At 40.6% G+C, this 18,262-nt stretch overlaps 1 protein-coding gene across 13 annotated transcripts in view; it reads right to left on the bottom strand.

Moving 5' to 3' along the window:
- Positions 1 to 18,262, bottom strand: part of FNBP1 (formin binding protein 1) — a 96,188-nt gene that overhangs the window by 26,938 nt on the left and 50,988 nt on the right. For all 13 annotated transcript variants that reach the window (XM_062011941.1, XM_062011937.1, XM_062011938.1 and 10 more), the window contains 3 exons: positions 7,674 to 7,802; positions 5,777 to 5,923; positions 792 to 989 (listed from right to left, as the gene is read on the bottom strand). In XM_062011941.1, the coding sequence (XP_061867925.1) occupies positions 792 to 989; positions 5,777 to 5,923; positions 7,674 to 7,802 (474 nt within the window). The remainder of the gene's footprint in view (positions 1 to 791; positions 990 to 5,776; positions 5,924 to 7,673; positions 7,803 to 18,262) is intronic.

Genomic DNA, 18,262 nt, shown 5'->3' with positions numbered 1-18,262 from the left:
ATGGAAATAGCAATGACCCATTTTGAACAGGTACATCTTTGGACTCTAATTAGAAGTGGTTTGATAAGGGTCTGAGTAAAGGGGAGATCGAAACAACAAAGCTACTCTGGGCTTCCATCAGTGTTACTGAAAACCAATTCAGTCCAGTCACCCTGCCACATTCTGGTAACCCCTGACAAATGTTGCCATGCATTATGGTGTAAAATATGACAGTGAAATGAAAAAGGTTTAATGGATACATAAGTTAATACGGTCTTTTAACAAGTCAACTGCTCAGTTAGTTGTGTTCTGTTAGTTGTGCTTAAGAAGAATGAAACACAGCAATTCCTTGTTCCCAGCCACCCAACTGCTGAACACAGTGCACAGACTGAAAAGACAATGCAAATGAAAAGCCAAGGAGAGTTTTAGAAGTGTCAAAACAGTAATGCCACATGGAAGCTTCCCAAAAGTAACAACATTAGTTGGCACACACGGCACTTAGGTAAGTGGTACACAATTCCTTCTCTGAGTTAGGAGCAGAAATGGACCATGGCAGAGACGTGACAACTCAAGTTAAATTAATATAAAAACTGCAACATAATTAAAGAAATTATACAAGAAAATCAAATTTAAAGATATAAAGAAATTCAAGTAACCAAAGACTACAACAAAACACCATATTAAACATCAGCTCTTGATTGTCTGAATCAAAAAGTCTCTTTAAACATTGTAAATTGCCAGGATTACTACACAAGACAGAGGTTACTGACTACACACATACAAGCATCAAGCTCAAGTTTGCAAGTCAGTACCTTATTTTTCTTGATGAATGGCCATAACTTGCCCTTGGATTTGCTACCAAACTTGGGCTCAGACTTGCCATCCCCTCTGGAGTTGGAAAGGCTGGATTCTGAGATCGTCCGCTTCATGGGCTGAGTGAAATCCTCAAAGTCGACATCTCCCGGAGGCTCAAATCCTGATTTAAAGGCTTCTATTACCAGCTGTGAATCCTGGAATGGGACAGATCCAGTACAAGTGTAAATGTCTCAGATCAGAGCTGTCATTAAATCAGTAGCACAGGAAAATAGCAGGACAGGAAAGTTTTGTATGTGCATGGATCAGGCTCACTCCCTGGAACAAACACACTTCCAGAGACCGGGATCAATACAAGTCTCTCCACCTTCTGCCCCAAGATCAAGGCACTTGGACTTAATTTCACTATATACTAGGCACAGCACAGTATCCTACCAAAATAAGGCACTCCAACGTGTAAGACATAAACCACCAGTCACTAAAGCAGGAAATGCAGTTAAGAGCCCAACAACCACCCCACATAGAACAAAGTTTCTGACCTATGTCAGTCAGAATGCATTACAACTGGGAACATAAATGGTTGCAATGTCAGCTTCATAATGGATCTCTAAATCATCAATCTATGGAAATCAAGCAGCTGAGCTTTAGTCTGACATAGTGTATTGTTCCTATTATGAAACTCCAGCCCATTTTGCTATCACTGAGATCAGTTGTTACTCAACATATTAACAGATAAACAGCAGAGGATGAGTCTAGTTAGGAAAACAAAAAAATCATAGCTACCATTAAGGTATAGGTCACTGCAGTTCACTAAAGATGATGCTTAGGAACAGTAAACTCAGATCTCCTCACTGCAACCTTCCACTGAGCTGCACACCCCGAGTCTGACCCCAGTTTAGCAATGTTGTCATACCTGTGATTTCATTTCAATCACAAATCATCATTCTGATACAAGTATCTTTACATCTACCAGACAAAATGATTGAAAGCTTACTATTGTTAATTTTATTGACTAGAAAAGCAATTATTCTTTAGTAACTGAAAGCTTAAGTGACTCAACACAAAGATTTAAGGTATAGAATTGCTGGGCATGCAGCCACAAACAAAGTAGTGGAAAATCCCAATAAATACTCCTATACAAAGGAACTCTTGGGTGATTACCCTGCCACAAATTGACGGTGAACTTGTGAACTCAGCTAGAGTAAATGGCAGGAGTTTATTTTGTGAGCTTTACTCAACAACTGAGTAGTCCAAGGTCACTCAAGCAGCCTGACACCTTGGTGCAGGCAGTGGCTGAGAACTCCATGCACTGTCATTAAAGCCACATTCCCTTTAGCACTGCCAGGAGTGGTAGATGCAAGTCAGCCACACATTGGCTGTATACTGTGTATTATGGTTTTGCTCTTTTCTTTTTGTCAGAGGGAAAGAAAAACATAAATCAAACTAAGAACAATATATAGTGTTTTTCTTAGCCAGGCCTACAAACACAATTAATTATACATAAGTTCAAATTCAGACCTGAGCTTGCCAAATGCATTTAAACCTAATGGACTTGGAAAAAAGCAACACTTTAGCACACTTTTTATCCACCTGACTTCATGAGATTGGGAAGAAAATGAAGGTTTAAGATCCTCAATCTATCAGGTGCACTGAGAAAATCCTACACAACTTTTAGGGAGGTAGAACAGTACTTTCCATTATCTCCTAGTTTGACATTCTTGAGATCGAAACATTTGAAGAGGTTTTTAGTAATAGTTATGAAAAAAGGATGAAGAAGAGGGAAGACTATAAATATATACAAGGTTACATTAAATACTCTACTAGTATTTTATCCTCCTACTCATGGGGATGTTCATTTTTCCCTCTTAATTTTACAATGTTCCTTTCATTTAGTCAAAACATCCTTCCACTACAATGGAGCTAAAAATAACCAGCATGCTCCATACATCACAGAGATAATGTCATAACAGGAACTCCAAAGTCCATAACAAATTAATTTTATCTGCTGCTAGAGCCTTCTGAAGCAAGTTCTGCACAGGTTCACCTAGCAGTCACTACAGCTTACCCTTGACCTTGGTGTTGTCAGAGTCATTGGAAAGAGGACATGGAAAAGCAGCAGACACAGGGATAACCAGTATTCCCAGCTAAATCCAGACAGTTTCTACTGCTATTATCAGGAACTCTATACACTTCAGTGAGGGCATTAAGCAATCCCATTTGCATAGTTGCAAATTTAGTAACTAAGCCTGAAGGACAAGCCCATTTGGCAAGTAAGCTTGAGGCAGAACTTTGTAATAGTGAAGCTGTAGAGAATACAGAAAGTATTAAATCTGTCCCATATGTCACTCTGGTTCTTAATGCTCTTCAACAAAACAGAGGTCCTGGAAGAAAAATGGTCTTCCAGAATCCTGCTAGCATCCACAGAGGGAAGGAACACAGAGCTGGTCATGGAAAGGAAGCCTGTCAGCAACCTGCACTTCCACAGTTTCAAAGTCACTACAGAAATACATCCTTCCTACCTATTGTACTACACAATGCTCCAATTCTGAGGCTAGAAATCACAGGTATCATAGCAACTCCACCTTCATAGACCAATGTTTGCAATAAACCTACCTGAAACCGAAAACTGATTACCAATAAGCTTCAAAATACCTACACAAAGTGTGAAGTTCTGCTCCTTTTGTTTTTCCTTTTCACATGATGAAAAGACAGGTTTGGTTTTCCTTTTTACCATCAATATTTTACTGGCAAGAAAAAAAACAAGCTGCCGAACTTGCAAGTTCTCACATTCTTTCAGCTAGAGTTGACACACAGTTTGGTACACAAGGTAAATTACTATAATTGGGGCTTTCTCTGTAATTATTTTCCTCTGACCAATGCATCTTCTGTATCAGTTGTGGTTGTTCCATTTAAAGCTCTGGTTTCTCAACTGAAGTTACTGCACAAAGAGCAGAGCTTTCATTTAACCTTCTTCAGTAACTCTTTATGCAATAGCTGGGTAGAAGAAGTGAAAATAAAACCAAAGGATACCAAGAGCTAAATGCCTCACTGTCTTTTGTCAGTGTCACGGTGTCTGACCTTACACATTTGAAGTTTAGTGATACTTTATGTTTGTTGATGATTACCAGATCCTGGAGATCTCCTCCCAGCTGGGAAACACATGTCTATGTGGGCCCAGAGTTTCACACAAAGCTTTTCCTGCTCAGCAGGCTCTTGGTTTTGCTCACCATTGTACCAGCTCTATTATCACCAGCTGTCCTTGCATTCAACTTTTCTGGAATCTGACCTAAATTTCAAAACTGACTACAGCACAGACCTAATTGACTTTCCTATGCAAAGTTTTTCAAGCTTGAGAAAGACAAGCAAAGCATTCAATTGGAATCTTTCGAGGAAAAGGAGAAACTCTCCTGATGGTAGCCTGAGAGAGCTCAGACTTGCTGCTTAGAACTTTTAAGGATTGAGATGGGAAAGGTCTGCTGTAACATTGCTTTAGCAGCAAAAGCAGGACATTCTCTATAGAGAAAACATAGCTTTTAAATTGTGACTGTGCATACCTATGGGCATCTCTATGAAGTGGCTGAACCTGTATGCTACAGCAGGGCAGGAACAAGCATATGACTTCACAGAATCAGTAATGTTAGAAAGTACTGGTCCAGAGATGAAACAGAAATCTTTGGTGATACTCAAGAAAAAAGAACCCCTTATGGATGTAACAGTTTTCCAGACAGAACCCACTGAAACCTCTGTAATTGCTCAGATATAACAAATTTGGTTAAATACATTTTGTTAGCAACAGGAGATCCCTGAATTACCAGTGGTCAAAGACACAATATTCTATTGTCATACTTATCCACATGAGACAACCTGACTCATCTGTGTGCAAGAGAGCTTAACTTGAATATCAAATTCATGGTGATTCATGGAGCTAGCTTAAGCCTTGGATGTGTTTTGCTAAGACCTCACTTGAAGATTCAGGCAGTACAGGCTTAGATATGAATCTCCCCAGTTCATCATGCAGCACCTAAAGCTGTACCTCAAGAAGGGTACATTGCTCTTACACAGGAATCTGTGCCCCAACTCACCCTTCTCCCACCCTGCAAGAGTAATTATCCGATCCCTTGGTTTCCTATGCTGTGCTCTGAGCACAATTGCCAAGCAGAAAGCAGTGGATTTATTTCGAAGCTTCAGCCTCAGGCTCATGCTGCCAATGAATGGCAGTCTCCAGCCTCTGGGCACTGAGTAGCTCAGAAAATATTCCAGTGAAAAAAACGTATGGGAAATTCAAACAGCCAGCAAGACACATGCTGTTTGTATTTGAAGCACTAATGTGATCCATGAGAAGGGCTGAAAGAGCAAGCAGAGACTTCATTTACAAAGGAAGCAGATCATTCTGAAATCAAAATAGAGAACACATTTGCCCTTGTACTAACTGCACATCAGGAAGCAGAACCCCAACTATTTATCAGCCTTTTTATCAGGAAGGCTGTTTCTTACTCCCACAATGATGCTCATAAAACAACATTAACAGAACTTATTTAGAGTTTGCTAGCAAACCTCAAACCTGCAAAGAGAGATTTTATTAAGAAGTAAAAATTTTGCCAGAGTTGTTTGCAATAATTTATGAAAACAACAGTTTCCCAATAGTGGAAGTATTTAAAGTAACTGGAACGAAGACATCTCTGCAACACTGACTTTTCTGTTAGATATAGAGCCCATTTGAATAAGAATTGGTGATTCTTTGGTGTCTAGAATCGTGCCTGCCATCATCTTTAATCTACACAGAAGCTTGTTTTTCAAATACAGTACTGCAAAAAGTAATTATCCTAGTAAATGGAGAGAATATTCCTAAAAGCAGCTACTCTTTGATTTAGTTCTATGACTATAAAGTTCTCTTGTGGCAGCCTGGACTCAGGATTTCAGTCTCCATATGCGAGTGATCAATACTAAAGATGACAATCACCAAGCCAAACAATGCAACACTTACATTCTTGTGATCAATTGATTCTGCAGCCTTTGTTATTTCATCCAGACACTTTCCAATGATGGGGATCACTTGGCGGTCGACCTCTGCAAAAGTTTTCATGGATTCACCTATCCTCACGATTCTTCTTTCCTCCATCTCTTGTATTTTCTAAAACATTACATTTCATTCAGATCAAATATCAGGATTAACTTCACAATTTCAACCAATTGTTCTCCCCAGCATACATCAGTTGCTTTAAAATTTATGGTTTAAATATATGTTTAAGAACAAACTCGGACAGCTGTTCTCATGAAGGCACCAAGTGACATTGTTCCCTCAAACATCAAAATGCCATTGTCTGTAACCTCTGTTACTTGGAATTTTTCCATTGCTTTTTATATGTTTAAAATGCTGACTTGTTAAAAGCACAGCTTTAGACTTTTCTAAGGATGGCTCCTAAGGCTTTGAAGAGAAATTCTACTAGAAAATCTCTCTCATTTTCTGCACGTATCCTGAAAGATCATATTTCAAAACCACTGCAGAACCCAAGCAAACAAAAACTTTGATGTCTCCCTTTCTCCTTTTCCCTAGAAGGTAATTTTTGGTTTACAGGCACTCCTACACATTATGTATTGCTCACATCAGGGCTTCTCAACACAGGCTCCCTGTTACCCAATGGATTCAGTGCCGTGACCTCCAGCATCTCTTCCATGGACCTCTCATTTACAACAGAGAAACTGGATGTGGGGTAATGCTCTTACAATAGATTGTAACAGGATAAAGAGGGCATGAACAGGAATGGACTGTTTCACATCAGACTGCAGGAACCTAATAGAGTTGTCAACTTAAAATCCCTTTTCCCTTGACTGATCCACAAGCATCAGAAATTCTTTATAAAACATCTTATTTCAATTCTGAAAGAAAGGACCAGAGTTTACTAGTGGTACACTGGTAGTAAAAGGGTACACCTGCAGTGCTTTAAGCATGCTCACCTACAACCCAGAGCACTTCCCAGATCTAGTGTCAATACAAATATACTGCAGAAATCTGAGAATCTGAATTTGAGATCTGATGCCAGTGATAATTTCACTCAAGACGTTAGTTTGAAATACCATGAAGCAAAAGAGGAGGTGCCCATTTAGCTGAGAAGTGCCAGCTACGGAGAAGAAAATACATACTGCTACATAAATATAACTTAATTCTCATCAGATGATAAGCATGTGACATTTTCTCCCTTACAGAGGTTGTATTTTCCACTTCCGATGCTTATGACCCATTACAGTGGAACGGTCATTTATAACTCCTGTTCTACTACATTAACCTCTCTCTGTTCAGTCAAGCACAAACTCAGATCTTCAGCCAGTATAAGTCTGATGGGTTTTTTGTTCTTTCTCTACAGTCTTTCTTTAGGCATCCTAAAACATAATCAGCAAGCTTTCTTAAACCCTTTGACATTCACTACTGCAAAACTACTGTGCTTTAAATTGAAACATCTGTGAAGTCTGATGTGAAGACAGGTTATAAAGAGCTGGGAGGCTTTACAGATGTCGAGATGCCCAGCTGACTTCTGCCCCAACAATGCAAATAATGCTCTCATTGCCCAGCTGCATGGACATGAGAGTGTAACAGAGCAAGATTGTGAGGAGTCCAAAGACTATCGTAATCTGTCATGACAATTCAACACCACTTTCCTCATATTATTGATGACATGATATCTAGTCTAAGAGAAAGGAACAATTTATCCTACCAAGTCTTCTCTTTCTTGGGTTGGCAGACTGCACGTAAAATCTGCTGACTGTAACAGAAGTCACCCCAAAAGTAAAAGACAGGATCACAGGATCGAGGCAATGTGCATTGTGCCCCTCTGTTCTTATCACAAGGTTATGAGCTACTCCAGATCACAGCCAGTGACCCTTACCTGGAAGATGTTTGGTATGTGTGTGTAGTAATGATCATGCTGCTCACTGTTGAATTTCTGCAGAGTGGAAGAATATTCTGCTTTGCTGTCTTCTGCCATTTGATGTCTCAGCTGGGCTTGCTGTCTTGCCTAAAGAAACACCAAAAGAAATTTACAGTTTGTACCCCATGAAAAGAAATTGCATTGTGTTACTCCTCATCTTACTACCCCTACCAGTAGGCAGCACAAGAACATTAGCATATGGGATTCTGAGCACTTCAGCTTTTGGTTTACTCCTGTTTTGTGAAATCATCTAAATCAAGCATAAGCCTGCATTGTGCAGTGTTACAACAATGCTATTGCCATCATCCATTCTGCATTCCATGAACAACTTCTGTTCATACTGCATGTAAACACTGAAACAAGCTTGGCCCTTTACTAGCCCACTTCTGCACACTGTGAACCTTCTTCTTGCTCCATCCTGTGCCCTGTTGAATAGCACCTGCTCTTCTCTAATGAACTACTTGCCCGTTGACTAGTAGTATTTCCAGGGGAAAGGGGAGTGACAAAAAAACCCTCTTTTCACTTGCTTTAGTCAACATAATCATGTCAAAACATCTTAACTCTGTGCTCCTGTTGTGCTCTCTGCAAAGTCCTTTATCTACACCTTCTTGAATAGCTCTGGCATGAAGTGCACCAGGAAAGTGAAGCCTGAGGAGTAGCTGAGACACAACTCTTCCTATTTTTACCCACACAGACGATTTGCTCTGCTACCCATCAGAGCACTGGGCTATTAACCTCACTTCTTTCTCTAGAACAATGTGTCCCTGAGTGACCCTTTGATATTTTCCAATCCCCCCCTTACAGTTTTGTTTCCCAAAGCCTTCTGTTATCTGTTTCACTGCCCAATGTATCTTCCTTACTGTCTATCCCATCTGTTTATTTTACATGCTATTTCCTTCCTTGCTGTTGGCCTTCATACAGCAGCTCTTCCTTCTCTTCCCATCCTACCCAGCTCTCTGTACCCATATGTTCCCTGTCCTGTACCCACCTGTTGAAGATTTAAGCTATCCTGAGTTAATAGTCTTTTTTGAGGCTCTCACAGAGCCTCCTCACGCTCCACAGCCAACCTAGCCCTGGAACAGTGTCACAGTGTCCAGAAAGTGTTATGTTCCCATCAATCCTTCAATTTCACAGTAACTTCTTCAAGAGAGGAAAAAGAAAGTGTTTACAAAAATATTTAAAGGATTTTTGCATGTTTCAGGGGAAATGGCATAATTAATCTCAGCATAGTCTAAAGCAGGCTCCCATTAAAGCCAGTTCAGAACAGGGTTATGCTTTGAACTGTTCCAAGCAGACAATAGTTTCCTGACAATAAATTTATGAAATACCAAATCATGGAACACTTTAGTAATAATAACTGGAAGGTAACAAATTCTGCCAGAAGGTTTCAAATCACAATTTGCAAAGAAATAGGCTTCCCTCCCATTTGTCCAGCTCACACATCTCACCTAATAATTTATTTCACCTCAATACAGTTATTTCTTTTGCAGTCAATGGCAGGAATTTCCTAGATCCCCTTCACATTCCTTCAACAAAAATACATCAAACACAATGAGAAAATGCTGGGCACTGAGTGCATAACAGAGAGAAGAAATAGCAGCATCCAATGGAAGCTGCTATGACTTTAACCAAATGAGTAAGTTCATTAAGAGACAGACTTTTGACCTTTCCCCCAGGGGTTTTAAGTGCCCACTAACTCCTGTAAAGGATGCACATGTAACTTCAAGAAGATTTACCTGCTGCAATGAAACTCCAAGCAGCCATACTAATCATTTTTCTGCCCCAAGTGCTATACAGCTTATTAAACTTTATCATCCACACACTGATATATAGCTACATTAAATGAGTGGAAAACAATATAGCTTTGTACTACAATACAAATTTACCAGCAAAACAAAGTCAGGCATGGAAAGGCAGACAGCTGTAAGAGTCATGTACCCTTGTCTCCCAAGCCCTTCCTCACATCCCAGCTGCTACAGATCAATATCCATTTGTGAGGCCCTTTCTCTCCATGTACCTAAGAGCAACCCATTGTTTGAGCTGACTTCAGGACAGCCCCAGTCCCACTCATACAGCTGTCTCTTTTTTAAAGATTATTTTTAATATTGTAACTGAGGAATTTGTCCCTTGACTCTATTGTTGAAGCAGAAAAACAAGTCATCCGTTATTACACATTTCCAGGCAGATCCAGCAAACATTAAGGCATCAGAGTTCATTTTCACCAGTGAGCTCATTGGTCGGGTATGAGCAAAGTAACTCTGAGCTGAATGTACACAGGAGTAGACGGTCAGTTTCCAAAACTATCTTAACTGGCCCCAACTAAGAGGAGGCAAGCAGATGAGTAAGTAAAATTGGGTACATTCCAAAACCAAGAATTTTTGTATGAGAGCCACAGTGATGTTTTGTTTCTCCTGGCCATTTAATGCATTTGGCAAGCTTCAAACAGTTTAAATATTTTTCCAATGAAGTATTTGGATCTTAAAATACAAATATATATATATATATATATAAAAAGTCTAGCATTTTTTATTACTTCATTTGAGGATGTCACTTTAATATCATCACTCCTAGCATTGACACAATTATATTTTATAGCTAGGCTCCTGCACTCTGTGGAAGCACAGAATGATAAAAATGAACTGATAACTCTAACATTCAGAGTAATGGATACAGAGGCCTGGAGCTGCACAGAGTCACAGAAGCTATTTCAGGAGTAATTTATAGTTGAGTTTTACAGAAAATATTTTTTTTCCTTCTTTACTGCTCACTTGTGCACACAAACAGCTTCAGAGAAGGTATTTTTTTGGGCTCCTTAGAGTTAATGTTAAAATATTTGCTCTAAGCAGTGTTTTCAGGAGGAAATGCTTTAGGATAATTGGTCTCTGGAAAATCAGAGCATGACTTCAGAGGTAAGACAATAATACTGTGATGCAGCTTTCAGTCAACATACTAACTGGGCACGAGTGACTGAGCAAGAGCTCACATTTACAGTACCACATCTACTGCAATCCAGATCTTCTGATTGTTCAGACTGACAGATTACCTGTTTGCAAGAGATGTCAAGGCTAGGTATTCCTAATGCAACAAAAAAATCTCCTCCCCTCTTGAAAGGAAGAAAAAATGGGATCACCTTTTGGCACCAAGAAAAAGCAGAATAGGATGTATACATTTGAGGGATTTGTGGGGAGAAGAAAAGCTGTTTGCTTTCAAACTCACGCTTCCACACACAAGATATGCAGGTTTTGCACACACTCCCCTACAGAGCACCTTTGTAACATCTTTTTTGTTCCCAAATAAACATGCACAGTGTACATACATTTTGTCTGCTCTCCAAAGCTTGGTTTTATTAAGGCAGTTCTTCTCTGAACTTGTATGGCAGCAATAGAACCAAAAGGTCACATATGCCAATGCACGTCCCATCAAGAAAAGCACTCCCAGGAGTGACCGACAGCTCAGTATCTGCAGCATCATTAACCTTGCAAAGAGCACACAGCTAAACTTCAGGTTTCCACTGCCATGGTAATCAGATTCAAACACAATCACACCAGAGGAGTGGCTTCTATAACTAATTCTGGAAGGTAAAGGAAGAGTAGCTGTGTTATACTGAACTAGTTACAAGCACACCAGCAGCACGTAAGGCTTATTGTCTATGACCTCTCAGAACTTACACAGAATTGCCATTACACGTACTCAAAAACCATCTTTTTGCTAGTTGGTGGAGGAGAATACAGGGCAGTAATTAACTGCAGGGTGGTAATAACTTTCAAGTTGTTGATTTTTAAAAGCTAGTAGAACTGCTGCCACAAATTCACAAAAATCAAGTATACTTTCTGCCATTTCAGTCCCCACTATAGAAGAGAATGAAGGATATTTTGCTGAGAACAATTTTCTAAGACACATTCCAGAAACAGCAAGAGGGTCAATAGACACACTGTCTTCTGGGTTTACACAGACAAAAAATGCAGCTCCTCGAGGCTGTTATGGTGGGAGTGATATGAATAACTGAAAAGGGCAGAAAAAAGCTTTGGCTGCTGTTCAGCTGATCCACACTGAGTGGAACAGTTCAACTTCTCAGCAGTTGCTCTTGTCCAGAATGGCAGAGTTTCCAGTCAAAACTTTGGTGTAGTTTGCTTTCTTTCTTTTCTCCCATTCCCCCCCCTTCCCCCATCCTTTTTAAAACCCAGACAGCATATGAGATGCATCCCTGCCAGGCCACTGCCTGCCAAAATAGATCTGTCTTTGGTAAACCCAAGATCAGACTCAAATCCAAACACAAAAAAAAAAAGCCACTGCCCCTGCTGGACTACCCAATCCCTTCAAAATACTTAATGATAAAGGCAGACTCAGAAACGCTTCACCAATTTCAGGAATGCTTGCAATTGCTCACAGATTTTTCAGCTGCAGGCTTTGGTCCTCCCTCCACAGATCTCACATAGCCACCCTCTGTTAGGAGCAGACATCATCACCAACAGCAGTGGGGTGTCTCTTGGTAGCAGCAACACTGGCAGCATTTGTAGAATCATTAGTAACAGTGGGAATTCTGCCATGGACTTCAAAACAGGGCCAGGATTTCAGGCTTTGATTTACATAGCCTCCAGATCAAGCTCCATTGTTTACTATTTTACAATAACCCGTTTGGTCTCTCTGGATTGGCAAGCAGAAAAAGGTTTTGAAACTTGCTTTCCTGAAAGCAAGAAGGTGCAAAAAGACAAGCAAAAAAAAACCCCAACAAAACAATGAGAAAAATCCTTACTTTCAACATTAGAAGAGGTGGGGGGAAAAAATCTGAGAGTTTCTGGACCCTAAAATCCTTTGGCTGAATATATCACACAAACTAGTGAGTCGCTGACAGGGGATGGAAAATTCTCATCACCAGACCTCAAGGAATTGTTATCTAGTGCAGTTGCATTGCACATAATTCTGCCAGACTACAGAAGTGCACACTTAAAAGAGATAATACCAAAGCAATGTAACACTGCTGAAGTTCTAACAAGAAAGAGGGGCCAAACGAAGGGAGCTGGGACAGTAAGGCAGTAAGCACACTGCACAGGGCTCTAGCACTGCTCTTTAATGGCTCTGCTCATATCTACACTCCTAAAAAACCCCACACTATCCTTCTGCAACAAGGATTGACCTATGTCAGTCCTATATTGATATGACCAGTCCCACAGCATGACTAAAGGCAAGGCTGCTTGTTGATTAATGGAGTCTGACAGCTAGAGGTGACTTGAAATTTCCCTTAAGTGCATGAGCCCAAAACTTTGGTTGCCTGGCTTCAGAGCTCAGTTCTGCCACAGACTCCCTTACACAAACTGGAGTGCTTCATTTATCATGTATCAAACAAGTGTATTGGTATTTCTTTTTTCAACACATCCAACCAATTGCCTCATTTTAGTCTGCAAAGTGTTCAGAGCAGTCCAAAGGTTGTGTAAGAGAAGGACCATTAGATAAAAATTAAGAACACCAGGATGTCCCACCCTGACATGTGCCAGAAAAACACCTCTCATCTCAAAGGCCCTAGTGAAACCACTGTCCTGAAGCCAAAAGTTTGCCTCCTTGCACTGCCATTCTCATGTCATGAATACTAAATATCCCAACTTTCTGAGTGCCCCAACTGCACATCCCTGCTGACATCCAGCAGCTTGCCACACAGCTCAGAGAAACGCTGGGTCACAGGGATACCTAATGAAAGTTCATTACAAAAGTTGTGCAGGGTGGGTGAAAGGCTATGGGGACTTGAGGGAGAGGTGAAAGGAGCAAATGTACTCAGAGCAGTGGCCAACAATGTTTAAATGATTTCTGGAGGTCTGTTTAGATGTACTAACATAAGCAACTAACTGCTGCAGTACATACATTTAAGTATTGAATATAAATAATGGAAATAATTTCAGAACTGTATAACAGACTGCCTAGCTCATACTTTGAATACTAGGCACAGTTCTAGCCATCTCTCTCCAAGAAAGAATTTACAAACACAGCCAAGGTAGAATGAATAGTCAGAGTTGAAAAGTTACCAGTATGAATTTGCCAGCCCCTTAAAAAAAAAAAAACAGCATTTGGGGTACAATTCACTCTCTTGAACTGAACTAGTTGCAAACAATAAGGTATCATTCTGAGGTCTCCACTTTCTTTTCTCTTAGTTCTTAAACAACTGAAGATATCAGTTCTAATATTTTGACAGAATAAGAATGGCTATAAACAAGCTTTCCAAATGTATGGCATACACTAACTGCTTTGCATTAGCCAAGAACACTGGTCACATCACATTTCTGATCCAAACTGCAGTCGATCCTTAACTCAGAAGTTGCTCTTATCATCTCATTTCCCTTCCCTAACTTGTTTGCTCCTTTAGTAATCCACCTCCCAATAGTCTCACTGTTACAAAACACAGACAAATTGCTATGTGGAGTGTTGCTGCAGAGCAGTACTGCTGAGAGGAAACCTAAGTTCAGATGGAATTCCTTAGCTTATGCCAAAACTGACTGGTTCTGTTCCTCAGTCTCTTATCACCAAACACAATGTATGCATAGAATACATATGGATATTTATTAAGTTCTCAGATCGCTCCTGATGCAGTCATTAACTGTTTATTGACTAGAAAGGAAAACTCTTAATTTAGTCATGATTCCAAAAGGGAAACAGCTGGTATATACAGAGAGTCACAGACAGCAGGTTGTAAACAAGGTTTACTCTTCCAGAAATGCAAATGACTGTCCCAAGGGACTCCCTATGTTCACAGACTACTTTGTCCTTTAGGAAGGAAGTAGTTCAGGAAGGAAAGTGGGGTCTGCATAACCCAGAGATATAACCTCAGTGTGAATCTAATGACCTTAAATCACGTAGACAAGAAGAGGGAAAATCTTATGCAGTATCTTAACTCTCAAATAAGAAAGCACAGACCAGGCTCTCCTGCACTATGTTCAGGCCTGAGCATTAGGCACTTTGCCTGCACATTTCACTGAGATATTGCTGCTGGTCGTCTATAAATTCACAGCAGAGTACAGGAAAGGCAAAGCTTCTGGAACTATTCACTGCAGTAAGTATTTCAGAAATTAAAGGCACAAACACTGTAGAGCTTGCCTACTCTACCACATTATAACTGAACAGCACTACATTTTCCAAAATTCTGAGAAGTTAAAATGCCAGTAGGTACCATGAGGTAGCAGGAGAAGGAGGGGATTCAACAAACCCTAATGTCACAGGGCAGATGGCTCAACATCAGAACAAGGTGATGAGCCGGACTTCAGGACAGCAGTTGTGGGAACACAGGCATAGCTCATTTTTTACTGCTGAAAGTTGAAGTACTTCTCTGGAAAAATATTATTATCTAGGATGCTTGACATATGACCATGCTGCTCTTCAGGAAAGGGACAGATCCTACCTGACACCAAGTACCTCAAACTGCCATCCTTCCTCAACTGCCGTCCAAATCCAGAGGCAGAGCATTCACCCCTTCCCCTGGCTGGCCTCAGCCACTTCCTCTATAAAAAGAGATTCTGAAAAATCCACTTTGAAAATAAACCTTTAGAAAAGCCAGCTGATATTATTATTATTATTATTATTATTATTACAAGAAGCCTGCAAAGGCACCACTGGCTACCAGGTTATCCCAAAAAGATGTCAGCTTTTTAGTAATTGCAGCTCCGAAGAGAAGGAACAAACAATAGAACGTTTCCTTATATGTACAGCAGCTCTGCACTGATGACAGAGACCATTTCCCCAAATGGTCAAAAAATTGAAGCAGCTCCACTGTGGTTTTTGAAAGAGCACTGCTTTAAAGCACACGTCCTGCTGTGATCCAAATGAAGCTGAAGCTTACAGTGATACCTGCAAGGCTTCCCGGTATTGGCATCAGCATGTTGCATCATTTGCTTAGTTTATAAGGATATTTTTACAGGACAGCTGTCATCAACACAGTTTCCCAGCATGACACTGCTAAACTGAACTGACAAAACCTTTGTGGCAACTTGTACTGCGTGCTGACACCTCAACATCTCTCTGCAAAAATGTTGTCTGCTGTCAACTTAGAGGCTCAGTGTCAATGCAGGAAGAGAGCTCAGGGGCACAAATACACTCTCCTTTGATTCCTGTGTAAGGGCTATGACCATGACAGAGTCTGAACATAGCCTTTTGCTCCATGTTTCCAGCACCAAAAAAGTGGACGGGAGGAAACAAAGCTAAACATCCCTTGTTTGCTCTAAGATCCACTATGAGACTGGCCAGCTGCAAATATGATGAAGCCCACTCTGGCCACAGAAGTGGCACAGAAGGAATATGTAATATGCATTATCAAGCCTGAGCTGGTCCTGCAGAAGCAGTGTGGACCTATGTGCAAGACATCTGCACTGCACATCCAGCCCTGCCTCCGAGCACACACCTGAGGCCCTTCACAAAACAGTCCTGGAGAAATAAGGAGGCTCTGACACTACTCTGGTTACTTCATCCTAGCAAACTGTAACACCAAGAGCTATTGCTTAGTCAAGGCTGTGTTAAGCGCTTGTACCTAGCAACTATGTCACAGAATTTCCTGCTGTTGTCAAAGGATGCGATGACTCAATGATTGAGAGATATGAGCATTTCTGAACCACATGTTACTTGGCATTAGGAAACTGCAGCTAGATATTCTTTTGACTCCATGTGTCACTGATCACTGCAGAATTTTAATTCCATTACTCTATAATGCATGATGCAAAAAATAGCTCCAGTGTCTGCTCATATTCACAGGTACAAGTTGAAACAGCCAAGGTGTCAATCTCAAGCTGAAGAAACGAGGGCAAACAATCCCACGGCTTGAAGAGCACTTTGTTCCACCAAAGCTAACAGTACCATCTCCCAACACAGCCAAAACTCTTTGGGGAGTAGGAGTTCAGCAGCCAAGCTACAAGAGGCAAGAGAAACAAGAACCACTGCAAGAGGGAGAGGAGGCAGAAGTCATCGTGTTGCTCCATTTGAAGCAGCACGGTTGGTGCGTGTCCCTGGCGCGGGCTGGCGAGAGCTGCCCCGCCGTGGCACTCGGTTCAACAATATCCTATTCTGCATAGGGCATTGTGTAAGAGCAGGCCCAGTCACACGGGCAGAGGGGAGCAAAGAAAGGGCATTATTCACAGCCTGACATGGATGAACCCAGTGTAACACATGCACTTGGAAAACACTGTTCTCTCTGTTCAGTAATATTATTTCACATTCCACTCGTTTAGATAACCTTTTCCTTCTCCATCTAGCCCTCTGCCTGACTGTAAAGTCGGCTGATGCCGTCTCCTGAGATCAGCCAACACACATAACTGCAACAGATTCGTATTTTTTTCTTTCCAGACACCAATGAGCTTCATTTTACAATAAATAATTTACAAATACATGAAATAAAAAGCTAGAGAAATTCAGAAAGAACAGTCTCTCTGCTTCACTGTACAGGGAAAGTGCACCAGGGCAGTGACTGCTTCCCAGAATTTACCTAAGGCTATCACATTGATAGACCACCAATATGTAGCCTTTCACTCTGACCAGAAAAGGGCATCCTTAGAAGAGGATATAGCACTGAAGAGTTTCAGCCCTCCGTTTGAAACAATAAGTCACGTCTCTGTACCCTTTTGACATGGCTTCAGCCTTGAAAACAAAAAATCTAGGGCAAGTCCTAATTTTATCTACGAAAAAAAAAAGCATTCTAAAATCACTTCATACAGATAAAGCAGAGATGATCCTCCTCTGTCAGAAAAACCCACATGTGGTGCTACATCTTTAACAATCCTGGACATTCATCCGTAAAGTGCCCCAGCAAATCCAGAAGGCAACAGAGGATCAAATCTGCATGGTGATTTTACAGCTAATAGCCAAGCAAATTAGAAGACCACAGAGGTATTTTTGCCTTTGATATGCAATAGCACCGTGGGGAAATTTTCTGGGCTTTTTTAGTTTACTGTCCTCATTTCTAACAGCATCACTGATGTTATCTGATATGTGACCTCCAGGATGCTCAGCACAATGGAAAGACCTTAAGATCACACAGATGTAAAGAAAAAATTGTATTTGATAGCTTCCCAGGAATTAACTTAAAATGAAGCAGACCTCTTGAGAAGTAAAAACCACATTCTACAAGGACTACCTTGGACTAGAAAGATTCCTTACCTATAATTCAGTTTCCTTTCCGGTCCCTGCAACTAAACATTTAGTACATTTTAAGCCTCAGTGGGTTCTTCTTTTCCTTTTGCTATTTTTTTCCTGTTTGCTCCATTTTTTAAAAGAAATGAATCTTCTCAAGTGTTCTGGCTATTCTCTACCTACATGAATCAAATTCAGGAAAGAAAAAACTGTCCTTAGACATTGTGATATGGTGTTCATCTACATCACTGCATCCTCTGAGCAGAAGTGTAATATGCTTTCTCCCTATCCATCACTAGACTTGAACATTTTAAGCATCCTTCTTCAGATTCAACTTTGAATCAAACTAAAGAGAAGATATTTCAAGACTCCTATGCCGAAACAGAAACATGTTTAAGTATCACTTCAAAACCTTCACTGAACAGGGATCAATGTACAAAAGTCACAAATTA

This window comes from Colius striatus, chromosome 19, assembly GCF_028858725.1.
Source record: "Colius striatus isolate bColStr4 chromosome 19, bColStr4.1.hap1, whole genome shotgun sequence".
Classification (NCBI taxonomy): Eukaryota; Metazoa; Chordata; class Aves; order Coliiformes; family Coliidae; genus Colius; species Colius striatus.
Note: the sequence above shows the minus strand (reverse complement) of the source record. Positions and strands in the feature narration are given on the sequence as shown.